Below are 23,911 nucleotides of genomic sequence, written 5' to 3' on the forward strand. Positions count from 1 at the left end.
GCCCCGAACCATGGCCTGGGCGCAACACGGCACTCGGGCCTTGCTTGCACGTGTCCGAGCGAACCTCATGGCTTGCTTGTCAACATGGGCATCAAAACAACATAATCTATATGATGCAATTTAAATGAATCATGAAAACGTAATTGCGGAATAAAGTCTTGAAGTAATCTCATAGCATGAAAAATCATGAATAACGTAATAGTTTGCAAACATAAAAGCACAACTGGCTCTGTGAACAAACATCTGTCTATGAAACCTCTAAAACATGTCTGAATACTAAGTACCAGGACATGACCCTGGACTACCCTAAACTGAATACTAGTGCAGACTACATGTTGAACCCCGAGAGAAGTGGGGCTCACTAATAAGCCGATAACCGAGGTGATCCTACCGCGAAGGTGTATGCTCCCCGAAAATCGGATCCGCACCGTGTGCGAGCCCCGGGAAAAAGGGATGTCAGTACATGATGAATGGTACTCGTATGTAAAACCTACTGAAATGAAGAACATGGCACAATACATGTATAGGACACGAATTGAAATTGAATATAACCTGAACATCAGCATGAAGCGTGAGTGAAGTCTGAAAATAGTAAATCAATGGAAATACATGTATATATAACTACTTTGTAACGTGGGGAGTGCTATAGTATAACCGACAACATGATCCGGTACTTGCGTCCTACCGGCGAACACTCACACCTTGCCGGGATATGAGATTTAAATAATAATAGGCATGTAAGGATCCAACTGCATAATGAAAGTGTTGTCTCCTTGCTGACAACCCTTATCCTACGGTGGCTACGTAGTTTCAGGCTTTACTAAGCCTTCTCGGTTAATTAAGCAAATCCCAAAACATGTGAATTATCATGATAGCTTGTGAGATCATAGTTTCACGAGATACTTGTCATAGTCTTGCAAACATGTTCTTGATTCATGAATAATAATAATAATAATAATCATAAATACATATAGTTTTCTTGAAAGCATGCTTGTGTCTTGCTAATAAAACCATAAAGTTTAATAAAAACATAATGGGAATGCATGAGGATGAATTCATGATTCACGGATTAAGCTTGGGTTCCTAATAACCGTAATGGCAAATTAGGAATACAATAATGGCTATAGATACACAATTCATGATCATAATTACATAACTATGGGCTACCAATATATTGGATTTAATGCCCTAGGATTTGAACTTCATAGAATATAAGAAAATAAAAATAAAAGAAACGAGGCATGGGGAAGAACATAGAGATTCCCACATGTAGATAGAAGTTCTACATACCTTGGTAAAGTTCCAAACTTGAAACAATTCCCTAGGGTTTAGACCTTGAGCCTTGAGTTTGGGTTTTTCTTGGAAACCCTAGATTAGGATCAATGATTTCTTGCTTAGATTATTAGAGTATATGTTAGAATTGATTTGGAAGGGCTTGGATTGACTTACCTTGATTTTTTGGATTGTTGCTAGGGCTTGGAATTGTGAATAATGAAATAAAAGAACTGAAGGCCTGAATTTATACTAAAGTGAGGCGAAAAATTATATGGTCACTTATACAGTCCGTATAATATGATCATATTTAATCATGGCTCAAAACAGAATGTCGAGCCAAAATTTCATGAAATATGGCCATTTTATACGGTCCGTATAAAATTATATGGACCGTATAATTTGTCTGTATAACATGATCAGTGAGCGGACTGCTCTGCAATCCTTCAGTAAAATGGCCATAACTTTTTGTATAGATGTTTGCTTGACCTCCATAATATACCCTTAGAAAGGTATTTCAAAGGGATACAATTTTCATCGACGAAGTTTTCCCAAATTCCTAATTAATAAAGGGGTTATGGTCGTTGGAAGTAAGACCTTCTACAAACTCACTTGAAAACATGCCCCGTAGAGTGGCTTCCAACTTTGCTTTGCCCAAAGACGCTTCTTATGACTTGATTAGTTTTCAAAACACTTCCTATAACCCTCATATTGGTTCCATTATATTATCATTTTACGAGTCAAACCTTAGCCCGAAGTTACGAGGTGTTACAGTGGGGGAAGAGGAGCTCGTGGGGTTGGGGGTGCATTTTTATTTTAATTTTATTTTTTAATTGTATATTATTTTTATTTTATTTTTTAATTGTATAACAATATATATATATCAGCAGGTCCATCTTTTTGTGTTCTTCACTCTCTTAATTTTTTTTTGTTTTTTTTTTCCACGTCAGCATTTGGGGTTGTATTTAATTAAGATGAAAGTTGTTTAGGGGGGGTATATAAATAGAAGTTAAGTTTAGTTGCTAAAGTGAGTTTTCGTGCCAAGTTCAGGGGTGAAATGATGTCTTTTCTGACTGATATATAATGTTGCAAAAAGTTCAACTGAATTTAATTTCTTCTTAGATTTTCATTTGAAATGATATTGGTAGTTGTGAAATATGAAATGTGAAACAAGTTTCACTTGATCAAATTCCTCCTCAAAGCGATGTTCAAATATTGAAGTTCTTTTTTGTCCAAAAGACTGAAATTTAATATTTAAAATACTGATGATCAGACAACAATTTGCAAATATTTAAAACTACTGAATATTATTTATGTTCAAATCGAATAGAGTGTTACATTATCGAGACGTGCATGATAATAAAATCCTCGAATCATGGAATTTAGACGAACTAGCATAAATTGTTAGTGCAACATGTTCAAGCTACTCTGTACTTGTGGTGGTGAGAGGTCGTAAGTAATGATCGGAATAGTACTTGTTAACACACAATTGGCCAAGAAACCTTCATCGTAAAAAAAATTAGAAAATTCCCTGCACGCTAGTAAAGACGATGAAAGTTCATATGCGTCCAATGTTTACTTCAAACTAAGATAACATGACGTGTATTACACATATTCTTTTATCACCTGACTTAGTAAAATAATATGCATTTTTACCATACTTATTACTTAATCATGATAAAGTACATTAAAATTGCTTCAAACATCGGATGAGTGTAAAATGGATTCCCCCCAAAAGACACTTATTTTTCCTTGGAAACATTTACCAGGCAAAATTTGGCTTAAAGAACTGGGCTCATAAAATTGGACAGAATTAAAAAAGAAAGAAATGGGCTTATGACTACAATATGGACAGAATCAAGGCCCAAATTCGCTACATTCTGTTTCTTTGGGGTGGGGGGGGGGGGGGTTGGGGGATGCGTCGATTATAATGTATTTCTTGTCATCAAGAGTCCCACATTTACTAAATTGTGCAAATTGGATGATATTTATTAATATCTACTTGTTTGAATGCTCCCATTCGTTGAAAAAAAAAAATGGTATTTCCATTTGTGAAAGTCATCAGTGTAATAGGCTAATACAAGAAACAAGTACCGCACATATTTTGTCAACAATAATCTAATTTAAGACAACAGCTACTTTATGGTCCTTGCAACAATAACAATCCAATTTGTTAGTTTAGTATGAGTAACTAATTGTTAGTAAGAGACGTATTTGGACTCAGAGAAAGAAAGCAGATGCCTAAATACGTGTAAACTCTTGAAATTTTTGAAGAAACTGCATGGTTTGGCCTTCAAATAGGCTGGTCTTTGACTTATGCCCCTCTTTAGGAGCTGAAGTCATATTGGAGCAAAACTTATGCCTTGGAGAAGTTTGTTTGTTGTGAGGGACAAAAATTAAAGACCAAAAGTACGAAGGACCCAAAATTGTGTGTGAAAACAATGATTAGATCCAATTAGGCAAAAAATTGGAGAAGCCCATCAGGCGATACTGGACTTGGCAGACACCGGCCCGTTTTCCTTCCACTGCACAGAGCGTAACCTGTTCGTTGCACTGTTAAACCAGCTTCACGCATTCCGGCCCACTCTAGGGATCTAGAAGCCCATGTTTTCACGTGATCCAACTCTGTTCTTGGCAAGGGCAGGCCAGAATAAACCCACCAAGCCCAACCATCAGGTGCAGCCCAAAATCCCTTCACATTGGATACCCCCTCCTGATTCACAAGCCCACGTTACTGAACTCGACGCTTGACGCAGTGTCATGCATTATTATATAGCCATCAATTCATTACTATATGGCGATGTGGGATAGATTGGAATGCATTAATCTAATGCTGCACCCTCTTTTTTTTTTTCCTTCGTATGACTGGTGTATTGACATTCTGTCAACAAAATTAATGCTAAGATGCAACCATATAAATAATGAAAATAATACTTCAAGTCTTCAACCATAATAATATTATTGTTATTAACTTATATTTTACTTTATGTTTATTTGGGATGGTGATGATATGAGTTGAGTTTAAATGAAGAAGTGAGATTTCATATAGTTAACTTATTTAGGATTGATACGTTTTACTATTGTATCTATCATTAAGGGAAGAGTTTAGAATTTGTGAATGCCAATATTAGTAAAATCGCATATTTTGGTGTTCATGACATTTACAAGTAGAGAAAAGCTTCGTATTACCTAATTAGAAGAGTCTCTCTGTGTTATGAATTACTTCGTGCTTCGTTGGAAAAGACGAAAAACTATATAGTTCTTTTGTGATTTTGGAAATTTATAACAAATAATATTAACTATTCAACTTCTTTCAAATGAAAATTTACTCCCTCCGATTTACAATAAGTGACTTTTCAAAGTAACTCTAGGGCTTGTTTTCTTAAATATATATATATATATATATATAACATTATGTTGTTATAATTATAACATCATGTTGATTAATGATAAAATAAAAATGTTTAATATTTAAAAAAAAATTACAAATATAGCAGACAAACTAATAAATTTAAAAATGTATAAATCAGAACATACACAACTAAATCGATTAAATAAAATTCACACTGCAAAAACATGGCGAGCATTAAGATTTTTTCACTGTTAACTAGAGACCTCGTGTTTAAGCCCGAAAAATGACGACTTTCAAGATTATATTTGAATTTAATAAGATGCATGAGGAGAGTTAAGATTCTGTTAACTAGAGAACTAGTGTTTGAGTTGGAAAAATAACAACTTTCAAGCGCAAAGTATTTTACTTGGAACGAATTCTAAATATTTTACTTAGAACGAATTCTAAATAATCTTTTTTTTTGCAAAATAATGAGCCAATGAATATTTCAAATAAAAACATGCTTAAAGGAAAATAAATAAAAGGGGAAAGAAAGAGTGAAAAAGCAAGAGAAACTCAAAAATAGCTGACAGCAGTCATCAATAGCCTTCATCGGCTTGCAAAAACGTTGTTTTTCTCCGATCTACTCCGGCCAGCGAAATCGAGTTGTAAGTTCCATATATATATATATATATATATATATATATATATATATATAGCCTAGTCCTTTTTTCTTTCAATTATTTTTAATGGTACAACTATTAGACTGTGAAAGGGTGTTTTTTTTTTTTTTTTTTTTTTTTTTTTTGTAATATAATGTGATTATTGTATCTACTCTAACTGGAGGAGGAAAAAAGATAAACCAATTTCTGTAGTTTTTTAATGTCCAAGAATTATGGATGTCTTGGTTGCCTCTCATCTGATTGTGGCTTTGAAGTTGTTGGGTGTGGGTGTGGGGGTGGGGGTAAGAATAAATTTCCCATTCTTTACAATTTTTTTTATAAAAGTAAAATAAAATATATGAAATAGAAATTTGTTGGCCGGGGGGGGGGGGGGGGGTTGTGGGGTGGGGGTGGCAGTGGTTGGGTGTGGGTGTTTGGGGTGGCAGCAGTGGGGAATTTTCTGCAATGGGCGAAAGCCTGGTGGGGGTGGGGGGGTGGGTGGGGTAGGGTTAGTGGCTAAGTCAGAAATTTCGTTAAGGGTGTTAAAGATTTAATTTTTATGTATATAATGTAATTTTTGACCTACATATTTAGTATAATTTTCTGTATATCGCAGTATAATTTACAAGTTTGAGGTAAGGTTTGCGTACACTCTGCCCTCCCCAGACCCCCCACCTGGTGGAACTATATTGGGTATGTTGTGGTTGTTGCAGCAGTATAATTTTCCGAGGAAGCGTGTTCAACTGACCACCCTTCATTCTACCTGGCTACGCCACTGGGTCCGGGTGGGGGTTAATAATCTGCTTTTGAGGATTAATAATTGATTGTCATGACTCATGACTGTTTAATTCAGTATCTTGAAAGAATGAAAAACAAAACGTAGAGGCAACCTTTTGGGTCATTAATCCAGAAAAAAGCAGCACAGCATACTATTATTTGAAGCAAAGTGCACAATTTGAAATGCAAAATTATGTTATAATATAGGATTGAGTACCTATGTTTAACATATCCACTGATCAGTTGAAAAATTGATATCCACTTTTTGATAATTATCGATTAAAGCAATATATATATATATATATATATATATATATATATATATATATTTTTTTTTTTAAAAGGCAGCCTGGTGTACAAAACATCCCGCGTTAGCAGGATCCATCAAGGGCTGTATCCCAAAGGGTGTGATGTAGATTGTGGACAGCCTACCCTAATGCAAGCAATAGTGGCTGCTTCCACGGCTCGAACCTGTTGACCTATAGTTTGATAAAAAGAAATAATTTGCAACCGTTAATTTCATTTTTGAATGCTTTGGTAGTTATGCTTAATTTCATTTTTGAATGCTTTGGTAGTTATGCTTATAAATAGCTTCAATTGTAAGGGTCATCTTATTATTTTCCTAGAATCTACCTGTAAATTAAGAATCAGAGAACAGGAAACAAACAGACAAATACACGAGAAAAAGAATTGTTGATAGGAGAGAGTATAAGAGAGAAGTGACAAGAAGCCAATGCCGTAAGTATCAAAAGAAGAGGATTTGATAATGCTTTAAAGAAACTTAGACCATTAAATGCAAATGTGTAAATTTCAAGTCATGTAGGATTCTTATGAACATCCACTATTATGTGAATATTTTGCAAATTCAGTGAGGTTTTAGCTTATTCATTATGACAGGTTCTCAAATAGTGAAAATGCTATTGCGATTAAGGTTTTATCTTGTTGTCCTTATTGAAGTGGTGTAGTTTCCCTAGATTTTGGTTTAAGGTTTCTTTTGGGTTTAAGGTTTCTTTTGTGCTGAAGCAATTCAGTGAATTTTAGCTAAGATAGAGCTTATATCCTGTTTAATCAGATGGAGAATAGAAACGACGCAGCTCCTGACCTCCCAATACAAGAGCTTAATGAGAATGAAAATGCTGCTTCTGCTGAAAATATCAAAGAACGTGTTGATGAAATGGTTGGGAAGGTTGATCAGGTAAATTCGTGCTGAGGAAAATTGTAGACTTGATTGTTTTAAGCTAGTTGACATCCAAATGGATAGTAAATATGTTCATACATTCTTTGAGATTGTATTTTACTATTGTAATTTACATTGTTTTTTTCCTATTGTCATATAATTTGTCCATATGATCTTGTTAACACGCTATTTCTAGCATATTTTAGTGTGTTATCTGTGATAAATCATTGGTTAATAACAAAAATTATTTCTATGTTTTTTTTAAAAATTTTGTCTAATGTTAGCCTGCTCCATATATAGCCGAACTTCTTGATGTAGTTGTTGTTGTTATAGATGATACATAATTCAAAAAAACGATACACGATTCAAATTGGCCATTTTGATAGAAGTATTCATTTTGATGTGTAAAAGCTGCACTCTAATAGGAGATAGTGTAAGGCAATTATCTATTGCACCTCTCAAGTTCCTTTTTTACTTGGTCTAAATCGAGAATATGACATCTAAAAGAATAACACAACATTCTTTTGATAGTCTGCTGCACATAAGAAGATACACTTAGTTACTGCCCGAGATTCTTTGGCAAGAGCATGAAAAATGAAGATTTAGGCAACCATAAGCATAATCTCTTCAGATTTTGAGACCTTGTCCTGGAGTCATATGTTATGGTGAAACAAATACGGAAAAACATGGTCAATTAGAATGAAACCAAACCATGTTACGCGGATAAATTAGTGCGCAAGACTTGGGTTTGCAGGAGGGGAAGGGGGTGAATTCTTGTACTTGCTTGATGAGAGATGTGAGAAGAATGACAGAGGCTACACCATAATCCATTTACCATTGAATGAGCGTGTCCCATAGGGTTTTTGTTTTTTAAGTTTACTTTTTTTTTCTGTTTCTGTTTATTTATTTATTTATTTTGCTTTCAATAGCTTAGGCAGGAAAAGGTGCTTGATAAGCTAAATTTTCTTTCCCTTTTTTCTTCTAAATGGCAGGGAAGGGTAGTTGCCACTTCCTAGCCCTGCATTCCCTCACCATTCAACATGTTCAATGCACATTTTTTTATACTTAAATCCAATGGATACTCCTTTTTGTTCTCTTATACGTAATCACACCTCTCTATAACAGTCATCCTCTATAACAATATTTCACTATAACGGCCAAGTTTTCTTTGGAACCAACTTTCATATAATGTTATACTATGTGTTCCCTATAACAGCATCTCGCTGTAGCAGCTAAAAAATATCCGGACAAACAAAGCCGTTATAGAGAGGTTTGACTGTACAATATTTTAGTGTATTGATTTTCTATTCGCTAGCTTGCGATTTCTTATGCTTGCCTGTGGCGAAGCAGCCTATTGCTCACTGTGGTTTTTTCACAAATGATCACCTCATAGCTTCACTCTTCATGCTCTTAGAAAAGTCATTTCTGTTAGAAAGCTGTTGCTCGTAGTTCATAAAAAAAGACAGCAGATGTTATTTTCTCTTGGTATTGTTACTCTCACCAGACTATTAATGTTTTACCAGCACACAAACTGTATATTACCTAGAATTTGCAATAGAAAAATACAATATCTCTCAGCATCTATGCTGCTGATAGCTCATGGTTTATTTTCATTTTCTGTTACATCAACAGCTTGAGCAGAGACTGAATGATGTTGAGCATTTCTATTCCAATACTAGTAAAAAGCAATCAAACACGCCAAGAGGTAGCTCTATCCTGAAAGACAAAGAGAAACAGATTTCTAGCTTTAAAAGGCGGCAGCAGGATGCATCACGTAGACAAGCAGCTGGTACCAGGAGAATGCAAGAACTTGTGCGCCAATTTGGTACTATAATACGTCAGGTAATCTCATTGTTTTTCAAGTGTCTCGACACTTTTTTGTCTGTCTAAAGCTAGTAAGCAGTAACTTTTTTTAACCTTCGAACTTCTACGATTGTTAAATGAAATCATTTTGTATCCCGAAGCAAAACTGCAAGAGAACACGAGAAAAGGATTGAGAAAATAGTGGTACATGCTGAACTTGCAGAAGGAGGAGTTTTTCTGATAAACATGGGGCCTGTTTGGATGGGCTTATAACTTATGGCTTATAAGCCATAAGTTAGGAATCCTAACTTATGCCTTTTGGCTTATTTTTTTTATTATTCTGGCTTAAAACTAATGCTTAAAAGCACTTTTTTATCTTACCCAAACACTACAAAAGTGCTTAAAAGCTATTGACTTAAAAGCACCTAAAATAAGCCAATCCAAACAGGCTCATGGAATGTGCTGAGTGTTGAAGAGATGTTAATATGCTTAAGCTAGTATCTTTCGTCATTGTGATTTCCTGTTGCCTGTAAAAGTATACTCAGTTTTGAAATCCCTCACATCATTTACTCCTTTTTTGCTACCAATGATGTTGTACTCTTTTTACTTTTTCAACGGAGGTACATATCGTTGTACTTGTCCTGCTGTTGATTAAGCATTGTCTCTCCTTAGCGAGTAAGTTTGCTGATTTACCAATTGAAAGATGTCTGTTGTCTGATCTTAGCCTTCATCGTTCTCTATCTATGTAGCTTTCTTTAGTTTATTTCTTGTTACCGTAGGAAATAATGGTAAAAGAAAGAAGGGCAGCGTATTTGAGCATATTATGATGGCGCACCTTGTTTAAGAGTGAATGTAGTTATTATTTGCTCCAGTTAATTTATTTTTATACTCATTGCTTAGTCTATTTGTCAGATCACTCAGCACAAGTGGGCAGAACCTTTTATGGAACCCGTGGATGTCAAGGGTCTTGGATTGCACGATTACTATGAGGTAAAGGCTTTGAATTTTCTTGTCCGTGTACACTTATTATATCTATGATGTTCTTACGAATCCTATGCTCCTTTTATTTCTGCTAATACACGTGCTTTTCTAGGTTATTGAGAAGCCTATGGACTTTAGTACTATCAAAAGCAAGATGGAAGTAAAGGATGGTTCTGGCTATAAGCATGTCCGAGAGATATGTGCAGACGTTAGGCTAATATTTAAGAATGCAATGAAATACAACGAGGAAAGGGATGACGTTCATGTAATGGCGAGAACCTTATTGGGAAAATTTGAGGAGAAATGGTTGCAGCTTTTGCCAAAAGTGGATGAAGAGGTACAACTCATATCCATGTATTATCCATAGTCTTTTTCTTTAGTATCTCGTGTAAATTGCTAAGATAACTGAATCATTTTCTTCTAGGCTATTGAATATGCTATATATGAGAACGAGATTAGGATTTTAATTGGATTTTTAAGTAAATGATTGATACATTAATATATGAACTACTGCTCATAGGAAAAACGGCGAAAGGAAGAGGAAGCAGAAGCCCAACAGGATATGCAGCTCGCTCAAGAGGCTGTTCATGCCAAAATGGCTAAAGATTTAAGCATTGAGGTAGTTAAGGCTCAGATTCCTTTACACAAACATAAAAGTTTAACCATATTGTCCTGACTGTTTATGATCTTCCTCTTCGCACATATTAAATTTAACCTGCTGTAGAAAATGCTTAAACTTATCTGTTGAATTCCAGCTTGATGAGGTGGACATGCAACTGGAAGAACTCAGGGAAATGGTGCTTCAGAAATGCAGGTTAGAACCTTAACAAATAACTTTCTTCAGTTAAGCTGTGCGTTTATTAATTCTTAAAGTAGCTGATTGGTTGTAAATATACCTTGTACTCCAGTCCTTCCTTTCATTGAATGGGGTTACGAGATAAGTTCTTAAACCAAATTAAAAAAAATAATAATAATAATCCATGTATTTTATTTATTTTTTCCAAAAGATAGGGGTAAGTTCTGCGTACACCCGCCCCCTCCCCAGACCCCACTTGTGAGACTATATGTTGTTGTTTCCAAAAGATGACAGATGTTTCTATGGTATGACCTTTTTCCTTGTTGAATATTTGGGGTATTTTTAAGAAAATCCCCGTAATGTATGGTGCTAGTAATAGGTGAAAACCCCTTTGATTACAATTAAAAGTGGGGAAAAATGGTCTAATTTGGCCTAGTTCTAGAAGGAAGAACGAAAAACAAATGAATTCTACGAGTCTTGTGCCGGGATAAAAGCAAATGAATTGCTTTACTATGAATGATCTTTTCTCCATGGTCCTCTTGTGCCGGGATAAAAGCAAATGAATTGCTTTACTATGAATGATCTTTTCTCCATGGTCCTCTAGAAGAGTTAAAAGCAAACAGAGATATACCTCAGGCAATTTGGTGGACTGTGGCTTGAAAGAAATAGCAGAATTTTTTAAGACAATAGTGTAAACATTCTTAACCTTAAAACTTAGATCTATCTTTTTGTTTGCTTTTTGGTGCGAACCGGCCATTCTACGAGATGCAGATGCTATACTAGACACAGTAGAGAATTTGCACTATCCTAATGCACTGGCTTAATGCAAGTTTTTATGAGATTTCTTATTACCTACCAAAAAGAAGATCTAAAAGCAAATAGCAGAAGTCAGATTATCAGCGAATGTAGAATCAAAGGCGAAACACTAACATAGCAGGTGAACAAGAAATGGCACAAGTACGATTTGGGCCATACATATGCCTAAGTGATACATTAGTATGTCAATACTCATATTCCTGGTTCAACAAGGTTAGGCAGGGAATGTGGCTAGTCTCCATAACAAATCTCTTAGATGTGCATTGCGAATGAGATTTTATTTATATAATTAGTTTTTATGCGATTCAATTTTAGGTTTACGGCAGTGTTTGTTGCTAAGTTTCTAATACATATTTCAGAAAGATGTCAACGGAAGACAAGAAAAAACTTGGAAATGCGCTCACAAGGCTTTCTCCTGAAGATCTTAATAAGGCACTATTGATTGTGGCACAAAATGATCCCACTTTCCAAGCGACAGCAACAGAAGTGGAGCTTGACATGAACGTTCAGGTCATCGTTCATGATCATTTAGCGTATCTAATTCTTAATCTATTCTTGCTTTATATGACACAATTATTGACCTTTATGCAGAGCGAGTCCACATTATGGAAGTTGAAATTCTTCGTACAGGATGTGTTACATGCACAGGGAAAGAGCCCAGCGAGCATCGGAGTAAACAACAACAATAACAGTAATCTCCTAAACAACAACAAACGTAGAAGAGAAATTTGCGATGCACTTGCCAAATCTTCCCAAAAAAGGAGTAAAAAGCCATCCTGATTTGTCAAACCAACTTCTTGCGATCACTTTTGGAGGTGTAAATGTTTTGAGTCGTTGGGGACACGATAAACGATCTATCTTCAACGTTGTTAATACCTCAGAAAGGACATGAATAGTCATTGTAATAAGTAGGTTTTGTATAGGAAATTCCTGATGGGTATATCTTACTGGAAGTCCTGCAATTGCAGATATACATAGCAATAGTGCATTAACAAGTCGTTCTCAAATGCTTGGTTAAAGTATATCATTTACAGAGAGAACAGATTTGCCTATCAAATTGTAGTCCAGTTTCTTCTCGAAAGCCTGTTTATAAGGCACAACCTTATGCCACTCCTATTGCCCGGAATTGACAAAAGAAGCTTGGATTGGAGATTCTTATAAACGTTCAAGTTGACAATCAGGTATTTGATAAGGGACTATGCAAAACAACCCAAGGCTACCTTTTCTAGATCAGCAGTAGAGTTTTGTGCTTGGTTTGCCTAGAAGTTTTAGCATCACATTCTCTTTTCATCAAAGTTGAAGGTCTAATGATGATAACTACTATACAAATGGGGTTCGAGTATTGAGATAACTTGACCAATCCACGTGGCCTGCTTGATGAACGTTAGTGATGGAGATATCCTACATTATATTGCGAGTGGCCTGCTTGACAAATGTCAGTGGCTGAGATATCCTACACTATTTTCCGAGCATCGCGATAAATCCATTGTCCTTTTACAAGTAGCTTGCCCTTATATTAGGGGATTAGAGCTAACTGCATCGAATAAGGTAATAAAGCCACATAAAAAATAAAAAAAATAAAAAAATCATTTTGAGTGAAGGTAATTGGATAGAGAGAAACAAACAACCCCCCCCCCCCTCCTCTCCCACCCCTCCAACAAAAAAAAAAAAACAACTATCAAGAGTCGAGCTACAATATTAGGTACGAGTTTGGATGATCCTCATAGTTTTTGCTTAGAAACTATTTTTATTAGGAAATTCATTAAACATTTAAGTGTTTAGTTGTAAAACTAGTAGTTAAAATAAGCTATGAATTTCATGTCAAGTTCAGAACTCATACGCCTCAAATCTTGATTTGGCCTCTGTCCTAGCTCATGGTAAGCCGGGGGACCATGAAGATAACAAATGGAATAATTGTTGTCCTTTTAACTAGTACAGATTTCCAGATCCTATCCCAGTACTAGAGCATGCAAAGAGCTCCACAAAATAAGAAGCAAAAGTAGTAAAAGGGGAATCAGAACTTTGGAGTAAAATAATATTATTCGGATCCATTTTTTTAGGAAAAGACACGAATAAGTCCTAATTTTTTGTCACCAACTTTTAAGTACTAGTAAAGCCTTTTAGGACTAATAAAGTTATACTTTTCCAGCTCAAGACAGTGACTACTTTTCCAGCTAAAGATAGTTATAATTCTTAATATGCTAATCCAACTGTTTCATAATTAAATGCCACACAGTTTATTGACTAAATAAACAATATTCAAAATGGATTTCTAAAGCTAAACGAATCACTTATCTATATACGGCATTGATAGTTGTGGGAATATGCAAAGCATATGTAACCAATAGTGGATACATCTCAGGAAATGAATCGAAAATCATACAATAATGCTTTATAAGCAAAATTACTTTCCAATTTTAACTAGATACATTTGTAACACAGCAATGACACAACATAAAAGAGACAAAAAAAAAAAAAAAAAAAAAAAAAACAAAGGGTCTTCAAAAATATATATTTTTAAAGAAAGTATTTTGCCGCATTGATCACTCAGCTATCCCGTCCTTCTATGGTAGAGCTGAAATATAGTACTTACTCCATCCTAATACATGTGATGAGGTTTGATGGGATATGAAATTTTAAAAAGAACTAAGAATTTTTTAAATGGTTTATAACAAATCATGAACATATGCGTGGCTATATATTATACCATGAAGAGTAAAATGAGAAATTTAATTGAAGTTAAATTGTTCTTAAATATAAAAAGGTGCAATTTTTTTTGGGACAAATTATTAAAAAGAATATTAAAAAAAAAAAAGCAACAACAATATCTTTGCGTTTGAGCTCACAAGTGGGGTCTGGAAAGAGTACGCAGATATTACCCCTACCTTTATGGGGGGAGAAAATAAACATGCCACATAAATGGGACAAAGGAAGTGGTATTCATTCGTCCCATTCATTTTACGTGATGGTATTTATAGATCAAATCTTTTTTAAACACAAAACTGAATTTTCACATTTAAGCTAAAATTCTTTGAATTGAGGATATAATTAAAATATTAATGTCAAAGGAATTTATAAGTATACAAAAACTTGCCGATCTTGGTGGAATGGACCAAAAAAGAAAGCATATCATAGAAAAATAGAAAGAAGAGTATAATGTAACGTGTCCAACTGAAGACATTTCTCAATAAACTAGACGGCCTATGCCCGTGCTGCGCACGGGCCCAACACTTTAGATTATAATGCATCTATGTGTATGTAGTTGTGTTTGAATATTGATGTAGTTGTGTTTGAATAGTAATTATATATATATATATATATATTATGTTCAAAACACGATTAATATAACATTATAGTTTGTGCTCCGTATCTAAAACTTTATTATATTAATGTTTGCTACGAATACAAAATCGGTAAATTTATTAATATTTTTTAAAAGAGAAGACTTGTTTAAAAAGAAACTATTTTCCTCTTTTTGAGATAAAACAATAGTAATATTTAAGTATCGGTTGATACTTTCAATTTTAATTCGATTAATTTAAAGGTGTAAAATACTTATTATTTTTTAATCAAATTTTGATTTGGATAATTCTAATTCAAATTATTACATTAATTTTACATGTTTAAAACGAAATAAAGTAGAAATTAATTTTCTATTTAAACGAAGAAATACTATTTTTTAATTTTTGGTAAATATTCTCGGTTTAGCTCATTGACTTGTCAATGTCTTTTGCATGATTTTTAAGAAAACGTCGATTAGAATTATAATTTGACATTTACCTTATTAATTATTTGATCTCCATTTTTTTTTTACGACATTAATCTCTTTTCACATTTATTTAGAATAAAAATAAAAATATATATATATATATATATATATATATAAATATAACATATTTTAAGTATATTTATTTTAGTAAACATAACAAATAAATGAAATGGCGGAATAGCAAAAAAAAAAAAAAAAAATTGTATGGTTTGACTACTTTTTTTTTGAAGAAAATTATTTCATTTTTAATATGGATTGATTTTTTTTTAATGAATGCTTCATTTTGTTAATATGAGATACTTTTTTTATGAATATTGTTTGATTTTTTAATATGGGATGCACTTTTTTTTTTTTTGGACATTATTAATTTGCAATATATATATATATATATATATACACACACACTATGTTCAAAACACGATTAATATAACATTGTAGTTTGTGCTCCGTATCTAAAACTTTATTATATTAGTGTTTGCTACGAATACAAAGCGTACTTTTTTTTAACATTATATTTTTTTTAATATGGGGTTCACTTTTTTTTTTTTATATTGCTTGATTTTGTTAATATAGAGTCCACCTTTTTTTTTTTTTTTCTTGGAGATGGTGGGTTTAATTTATTTTTTTTTTTTTTCTGTTATTTGGTATGGGGCCCACGTTTTTTTTTTTTTTTTTTTTAGGGGTTGGTCTTTAATATGGGGTCAAAACCCATGCTTTATATGGTTTCTTCTTTTTTATTATTTTTTTATTTTTTATATTGCTTGGTGTTGTATCGTATGGGGCCCACCCTTTTGGACATTATTAGTTTGCTTAATATTTTTATGCATATATATATATATATATATATATATATATATATATATTTAAAACACAATTAATATAACATTGTAGTTTGAATTATAATTTCTAAAACTTTATTATATTAGTGTTCTCTATTTAATATTAGTTTACACTTTTTTTTTTTACATTGTTTATTTTTTTAATATGGGATTCACTTATATATATTCAAAAAAGATTAATATAACATTTTATAGTTTTTTAATATATAAAACTTTATTATATTTGTTGTACAATAATTTCACTTTTTTTTTTTACATTGTTTGTTTTTTTAATATGACAATTCACTTTTTTTTTTTATTTTTTAATTGTTTGATTTTCTAATACTTTTATATTATATATATATATATATATATATATATATATATTCTCTAATGGATTAATATAACATTGTAGATTGATGAATCCATCATTATTACTTTTTAATTGTGTTGATTTTCAAAGTTTATACTTTTTTTTTTTATTGTTTGTTTTTTTAATATGGGATTCACTTATATATATTTTTTTTATATTGATTGATTTTGTTAATATGGTATCTAAAACTTTATTATATTAGTGTTGGATGTACGGAATACAAAGTTTACTTCTTTTTTTTTTACATTGTTTATGGGCCCATAATTTTTTTTTTAATTTTTTTGTTTAAAATATGGGCGGATATATATATATATATATATATATATATATATATATATATATATAAGTATTTTAAGTATGTTGTTGTACAATAATTTCATTTGCTCTCACTAATGGGTTGATACGCATGTGACAATAAATCCATCATTATTGATTTAATTGTTTGATTTTCTAAGCATTTTTGTATTTTAAGTATGTTCTTTGTACAATAATTCCATTTGCTCTCTCTAGTGGGTTGATATCATGTGGCAATGAATCCATCATTATTGATTTAATTGTTTGATTTTTAAGCTTTTTTTTTTTTAACATTTTTTGTTGATTTAATTGTTTGATTTTTTTTGTTTGTTTTTTTAATATGGGATTCACTTTTTTTTTTTTGATATTGCTTGATTTTGTTAATATGGGATCCACTTTTTTTTTCTTGTGAGTTTGGATGTGGTGGGTTCCACTTGTTTTTCTTCTCTTTTTTTTTTTAATTACTGGTTGGTGTTTAATATGGGACTCACAATTTCTTTTCTTTTTTTAATTACTGGTTGGTGTTTAATATGGGACTCACAATTTCTTTTTTTTTTAATTACTGGTTGGTGTTTAATATAGGACTCACAATTTTTTTTAAATATTAGTAGTTGTTTAAAATACGTGGGCCACAATTTTTTTTTTAAAATATTAGTAGTTGTTTTTAAATATTAGCAGTTGTTTAAAATATGTGGGCCCATATATATATATATATTTTTAAATATTAGTAGTTGTTTAAAATATGTGAGCCCACAATTTTTTTTGGGCCCACAAACGGGCGATTTTTTTTTTTAATTACTGGTTGGTGTTTAATATGGGACTCATAATTTTTTTTAAATATTAATAGTTGTTTAAAATACGTGGGCCACAATTTTTTTTTTAAATATTAGTAGTTGTTTTTAAATATTAGCAGTTGTTTAAAATATGTGGGCCCATATATATATATATTTTTTTTAAATATTAGTAGTTGTTTAAAATATGTGAGCCCACAATTTTTTTTGGGCCCACAAACGGACGACGAAAAAGTGCTCAAACCCACCTTTCTATATAGTAGTAAAACAAAGAACAGAAAGAGTGAAATGATTCATGATCACTATAAGTTAGCAACACTCCAATGTCTTGTCATCGAGTTTATCGGTCTGTTAGGATATTTTAACTGTATATATCATTATATTTTCACTTGACACAAGAAGATAAGTGCCCCGTCTCATCTTTGACCTTTTTTAATACGGAAAGGTCTTTGTGCCATACTAATTTTGGTCATAATAGCCCAAATAAGATAGTTTAATAAATTCATATAGATATCTAGGTTAAATTTAATAATTTATGTTTAATCTATATCATTTCTATCCTTTCCTCCCAAAGTTCATTAATTCAAAATTTCCATGGAATCCTCTCTCATCAAGTGTTTAAGCTATATGTTGAATGTAACTTTATTGTTCTTTCACCGTCATCGCATAGGAGAACTCAAAATTTAACTGTCACGGGTGGACTATTACATTTATAGTAAGTGAGTCAGTAGTCTAAAAATGATAATAACATTTACGGAAAGGTCTTTGTGCCACACTGATTTTGGCCACAATAGCCCAAATGAGGGTGGTTCATAAATTCACATGAGTATCTATGTTAAATTTAATAATTTATGTTTAGTCTATGTCATTTCTACCCTTTCCTCCCAAAGTTCATTAATTCAAAATTTGCATGGAATCCTCTCTCATCAATTTAATTTTGGGTTTTTTCCCAATGCATTGAGAATCTCAAAAGATGCACGCATACTTTTCTTTCTTAATTACTAGAAAAAAAATCTATTCTTTATTAAAAAAAAACTTTTAGAAAATTCTCATACATGGATTACTTAGTTACTTGTAATTTAAAATTAATTCTTAAAGTTATAACTTTAAAATAATGACATATGTTAGTCATTTTTCCTCTAAAAAATTTTAAAATGAGAAATTTCAAGATTTTAAGCTATATGTTGAATGTAACTTTATTGTTCTTTCACCGCCATCGCATAGGAGAACTCAAAATTTGACTGTAACGGGTGGACTATTACATTTATAGTAAATGAGTCAGTAGTCAAAAAATGATAATAACATTGATATTCAGACAGTTCGCGATTGATTCAATTATTATAATAATTTTTTGTTTATAAATATGCAAGCAATCAAGAAATCGAAATTTATTGAATTTATTAGAAAATTCTCTCCCATTTTTTTATAGAATAAAATTTGAAGATAAATGGTAAATAAATTCTTTCTATTTTTAAAATTGTGCATATTAATTAGACAAGTTGATGAAAAATCTATAGCTTTATTTTGATATTTTTTGTTAGATTTAATTGATTACTTTATTATTCTTAATATTTTATGGTATTAATCTCTTTTTGTTAATATTATATTTTAAAAATATTAAGATTACTAAAAAGTACTCAAAAGCATTTTTGTGACTATCACATTTTTACATAATCAAATCAGAAGAAAATAAATGCATATTAACTAATAAAACTCACTAGAACTGTTAACAAGTTCAATTAAAATTTTCAACTCTTATTCTAAATTAAGGGTGAAAGATAACTTGTAGTATAAAAGAATAGAACAACAAGAGGAAAAAAAAATTATGGGAAAAAATAAAAAGAATAATGTAAATGAATACAAATGTAAACAAAATAAAAATAAAAATAAAAAGTATGAAAGACTGAGAGGGTAGAAAGCCTGATACGTAAAAAGCAAAATTATATTAGCCTTATGAAGTTAAATTTGGATCTCGCTAGTGGAGAGACACTTTTTTCAAAATTTAAGGAATCGGTAACCACTCAGATTACATGTGAGTCCGTTTTTGTGTTAACAACACTTAGTTTATTTTTCTTGATTTAATATCTTTTTAATTATATTTATCTATTTTCTAGAATATTTTTTAAGATTTGATTTATATTTTTTAAGATAAATAACTTTGCATATATAGCAATAACATAATAACAAGAAACTTACTTTTACTATTTCTTTTTTGTTTTCAATATGTAGTATTCAAATTAAAAAATGTAACTCTACTTAATTGATGTATTATATATCTAGATCGAATACTTAATTTGAAATAAATTAAAATTTTCAAACAAAAAGATGTGTCTTTTTCATAAACGATGAGTCTTTTTTATGTTTTCTCCTCTATTTCTTCTTAAAATTTTGAGTTGTTAATCTTGTTGCAAAACTTTAAGCTTTGGGGATTGATAGACTTACCAACATTTGAAGTGCAAAAGAAACAATTAATCATAATGTTATAATTCGACCATATGATGCTTAACTAGTTGAATTACATATTTAAATTCATCTTTCAAGAAATATTCAAGTATTTTTGAAAAATATATTAAATTAATTTTTATTCTGATAAATTATTTATACGTATTCACCAGTATTTTATAATACAAATATAATAAAAGTTAATTGTTGTCGCTGACAAAGAACAATCCTTCTTTATACAAATTCTCGAATAAAGTTTTTTAGCAAAACTTCAATAGGCGAGATGTGATATTGACAAGAACTATATATTAACTTCTGCCGGAATTTATAGTTAAAACTCTAGTTCCGCTTTTTGCCAAGAAAATATTGGTGTAGTAATAGTTTTTTTCTTTGGTGGGAGGGATGGGAGTAATTTTTAACGAGGAAAAAATTAATAATATAATTAATCATTTTTTCATCGTTTTTTTAATATAATTATTTTAATATTAGTTAGTCTTACAAGATAATTATTACCGTCATAATTAATAAAATAAATTGCAAAAAAAATTGGGATTTAACATTTTAAATTATACTTTTTTTTTCTTCCTTATGTATGCCAAAAAAATCTAGTAAAAGTTCGCAGAATGTTTATAAAGTATTTGATTTCTTTTATACAATTATATAAAATTTTGGACCTATTCATGTTTTCATATTACCTCCAATTATTTTAAGTGATAGGAGACAATAAAATTTATAAAATGAGCTAATTATTTTCCTAATGATGATTTTTCTTTGATTAAAGTTGGCGAAAATGATCAAGCAAGAAGAACATTCTATACAATATGTTACTTCAAATTTTCCTATTTATTTCTCCTTGAAATTTTCAAGTTGAAATCTACAAAATATTTTGACTTGAATAAGCATAAGTTAGTGTATTTAATAGTGTGTTTTGGAGGGAAAATTATTGGCGGGAAATTGCTGATGGGGAAGAAAATTCTACAAGTAAAGACAAGGCCTTTTTAGGTGTGGCCAAATTTGAGCTAAACTAGTGTGGTAGTTTAGCAACTCTCTTGTTACAAATCCTCCTCTGGCATTTTGTTATTAGTTTTTGAAGAACATTTGTACTCCCTATAATATTTTAGGGGGTGATGTCAGAATTAATAATTTAAAGACAATAAAATTACATTTGCGTAGTCATATTTTTAAATTACAAACCTATGACCCAACAAATTATGAAAGCGCGACTTTGTATATACAACATTATACAACAATACACAACTTTATACCCTACCGTAGACAATGTATAAATCTTGTATAAAAATATATAATAACGTATAAGAGGTGTTTATACGCACTTCTGATGTTATGCGATATTATAATATATACGATGTTATATATAATAAGAAGTGTAACATAATGTATGTGTTTTATACACACTTATTCTTTAAAAAACACCAACATTAGAAAGATATTTGGAAGGAAAAAATAGCATCTTGGAGTTTGATATGGGGGGAAGGGATTGTGGCTATCTCGGGTAATTAACTTTTTTTAAAAATGGGATGAAGGCTACAAAATGTAAGAAAAAAAACTATGGCCATTTCAGGTAAATACTTTATCCAAAATGCCATAGAGTGTTATTTTCCCTAATATTTTTTTTGTGAAAACCTTTTTTGTGTTGTTTTGAGTTTATGAAAACCCTTTTGGGTTTTGATTAATATACGTCTTTTCAACCAAACTACTTCAATTTTGAATTCTTAGAAAAAAAGTTTCGATGACTTTCTTAAATCAACGGGCCGCACCTTTTTATGACTAGTCTAAATTATTGGTTGTTAATCAACACGTGTCATTTTCAAATATGTGTGAAGCACGGCTGGCTCCTCTAGTTACGTACTCCCTCGTTCATTTTTATTTATCAGACTTTACATGCCTCTTAAAAATTAATAAATAAAGTATATATTTTATTATAATATTTATATTAATTGGTGCATAATCTCATTGAACTTGAAGAATAATTTCTTTTGGCAATTAAAGAGATATTTTATTAATCACCAAGTGTATCTATACAAAGCAACTGTTAGTTAACCAGCCAACCTTCTGAACAAAACCAAAACAAACTCGTCTCCTCCCTACCAGATAAATACATTACCCCTGAAATAAGTAATTAATGTTAAGAGTAAAACAAGGAAAAAAAGTTTATCTTTTCTTGATATGCTAAAGTGGGCAAGTAAAAGTAAAATTTATTTTTAATATATTGGACAAGTAAAAGTAATTGATCAAATTTATGTTTCGAATTATTTTTTATACTCCATAAATTATTCATAGTGTTGGTTTGGTGGCATGGGCAAATTCAAAATTTGAATTTTCTGGAGTTTGAGTTTGTGAGTCTGTCATTGTTCATTTAATTTACATATTGGTTCGAAATTTATTATTTGTATTTATTTAGCGATATTTTTTAATACATATATAGATTTTGTGCAAAATTATTAAATTCGGATGAACCTTTCATATTAACACTATGTTTGACCATGTGAGGTAGGACTAAAAATATTTGTATTTTAGAAAATAAGGTGTTTTCTAGAGTTCCTTTGCCAGAAAATATTTCAAGAAAAAATATTCACCGAAAAGGAAAATACAACTTTCATTACTTTTAGCCGGATGTCATTTTCTTTATTCAAAACTACTTCAATGTTTAGACTCATATTATTGCTTCAACCAACACTTAAACATTATCATCAATATTTAATACTGAAAATTTTCCTCAAAACATCATTGTAATTGCTAAAATTATTATCATATTTTATTAAATGTTTTTTCCGAAAGATACATACTTTTCGCTCTCCATTAAAACATGCACCAAAACCCATTTTTTGAAAAATACGTGTCGTTATACCAAACACACATAAATTGTGGATAGTCGGAAACTAGATGCCTTTTATTGAATCTTTTATCTATATATACGGCATTGTAAATTTGTAATAATTAGCTATATATATTTATTGATTGGCTATACTTAATTGCCAAAATTGCAATGAGATTATGGTAGTTGAAGTTCCACTAATTTTGCCTTCGTGTTTCCATATTTAGCATTACATTTGGTCACAATTAATGCTAAAAATATTTTTCAAGTAGACGTTTTTCACTTACGAGAAAATATGACTTTCTCATTTATTAGCGGAAGTCGTTGCCCTTCACATCTAACCCATCTCTCCAAACATCAAATCATTACTAAAATCAACACATAGATCTTATTATCAATTTCTAATACTCACAATTTACACCAAACACTATTCGAAGTATGCTAACACAATTATCAAATCTTTAGTAAATATTTTTTCTTGAATATTTTCCACTAACTGACCAAACAATAAATATTTTTTCTTAAAAATGACTTATTTATTAAAAAATGGGTAAATGACTTTGATCATGGCAATTAACAAGCACTAAATACGACATTGAACTTTATTTAAATCTTGGTGAACAAAGCTACTTTTATTCTTTTAATTCAAGGTCACTTGGGGACCCCAGTGACTATTTTATTGATAAAAATATCACCCAACAATAAATAAAATTAAAACAAAAAGCAATAAACAAAAGAGTAAAGTAGCAAAAAAGCGGAGATTGCAATGAAGCCCGGATCTAGAATTCTTCGCAGTTTCCTAATGAAGGAGTTGATTTTTTGATGCATCCAATTACGAGGATTTGAGTTCATTTTCGATCTTAGCCGGTGCCAATGATGATATTTGTTGGTGGATTCCCTTTAATTTCAAGACTTGAAGCTGGGTGGGTTATGAGCTTGATCCATGCTCGCCAATCGAAGTCGACGGTATGTA

General features: G+C 31.3%; 1 protein-coding gene across 1 annotated transcript; it reads left to right on the forward strand.

The window, feature by feature from the left end:
- Positions 1-6,620: 6,620 nt before the first annotated feature.
- On the forward strand, positions 6,621-12,725 carry LOC132034867 (transcription factor GTE1-like). The gene is made up of 8 exons (XM_059425234.1): positions 6,621-7,237; positions 8,852-9,061; positions 9,935-10,012; positions 10,116-10,340; positions 10,524-10,622; positions 10,759-10,817; positions 11,975-12,125; positions 12,207-12,725. The coding sequence occupies exons 1-8, from the start codon at positions 7,115-7,117 to the stop codon at positions 12,393-12,395; spliced, it is 1,134 nt and encodes a 377-aa protein (XP_059281217.1). The 5' UTR covers positions 6,621-7,114; the 3' UTR covers positions 12,396-12,725.
- Positions 12,726-23,911: the final 11,186 nt, after the last annotated feature.

This window comes from Lycium ferocissimum, chromosome 1 (genome assembly GCF_029784015.1).
Source record: "Lycium ferocissimum isolate CSIRO_LF1 chromosome 1, AGI_CSIRO_Lferr_CH_V1, whole genome shotgun sequence".
NCBI classification, from domain to species: domain Eukaryota; kingdom Viridiplantae; phylum Streptophyta; class Magnoliopsida; order Solanales; family Solanaceae; genus Lycium; species Lycium ferocissimum.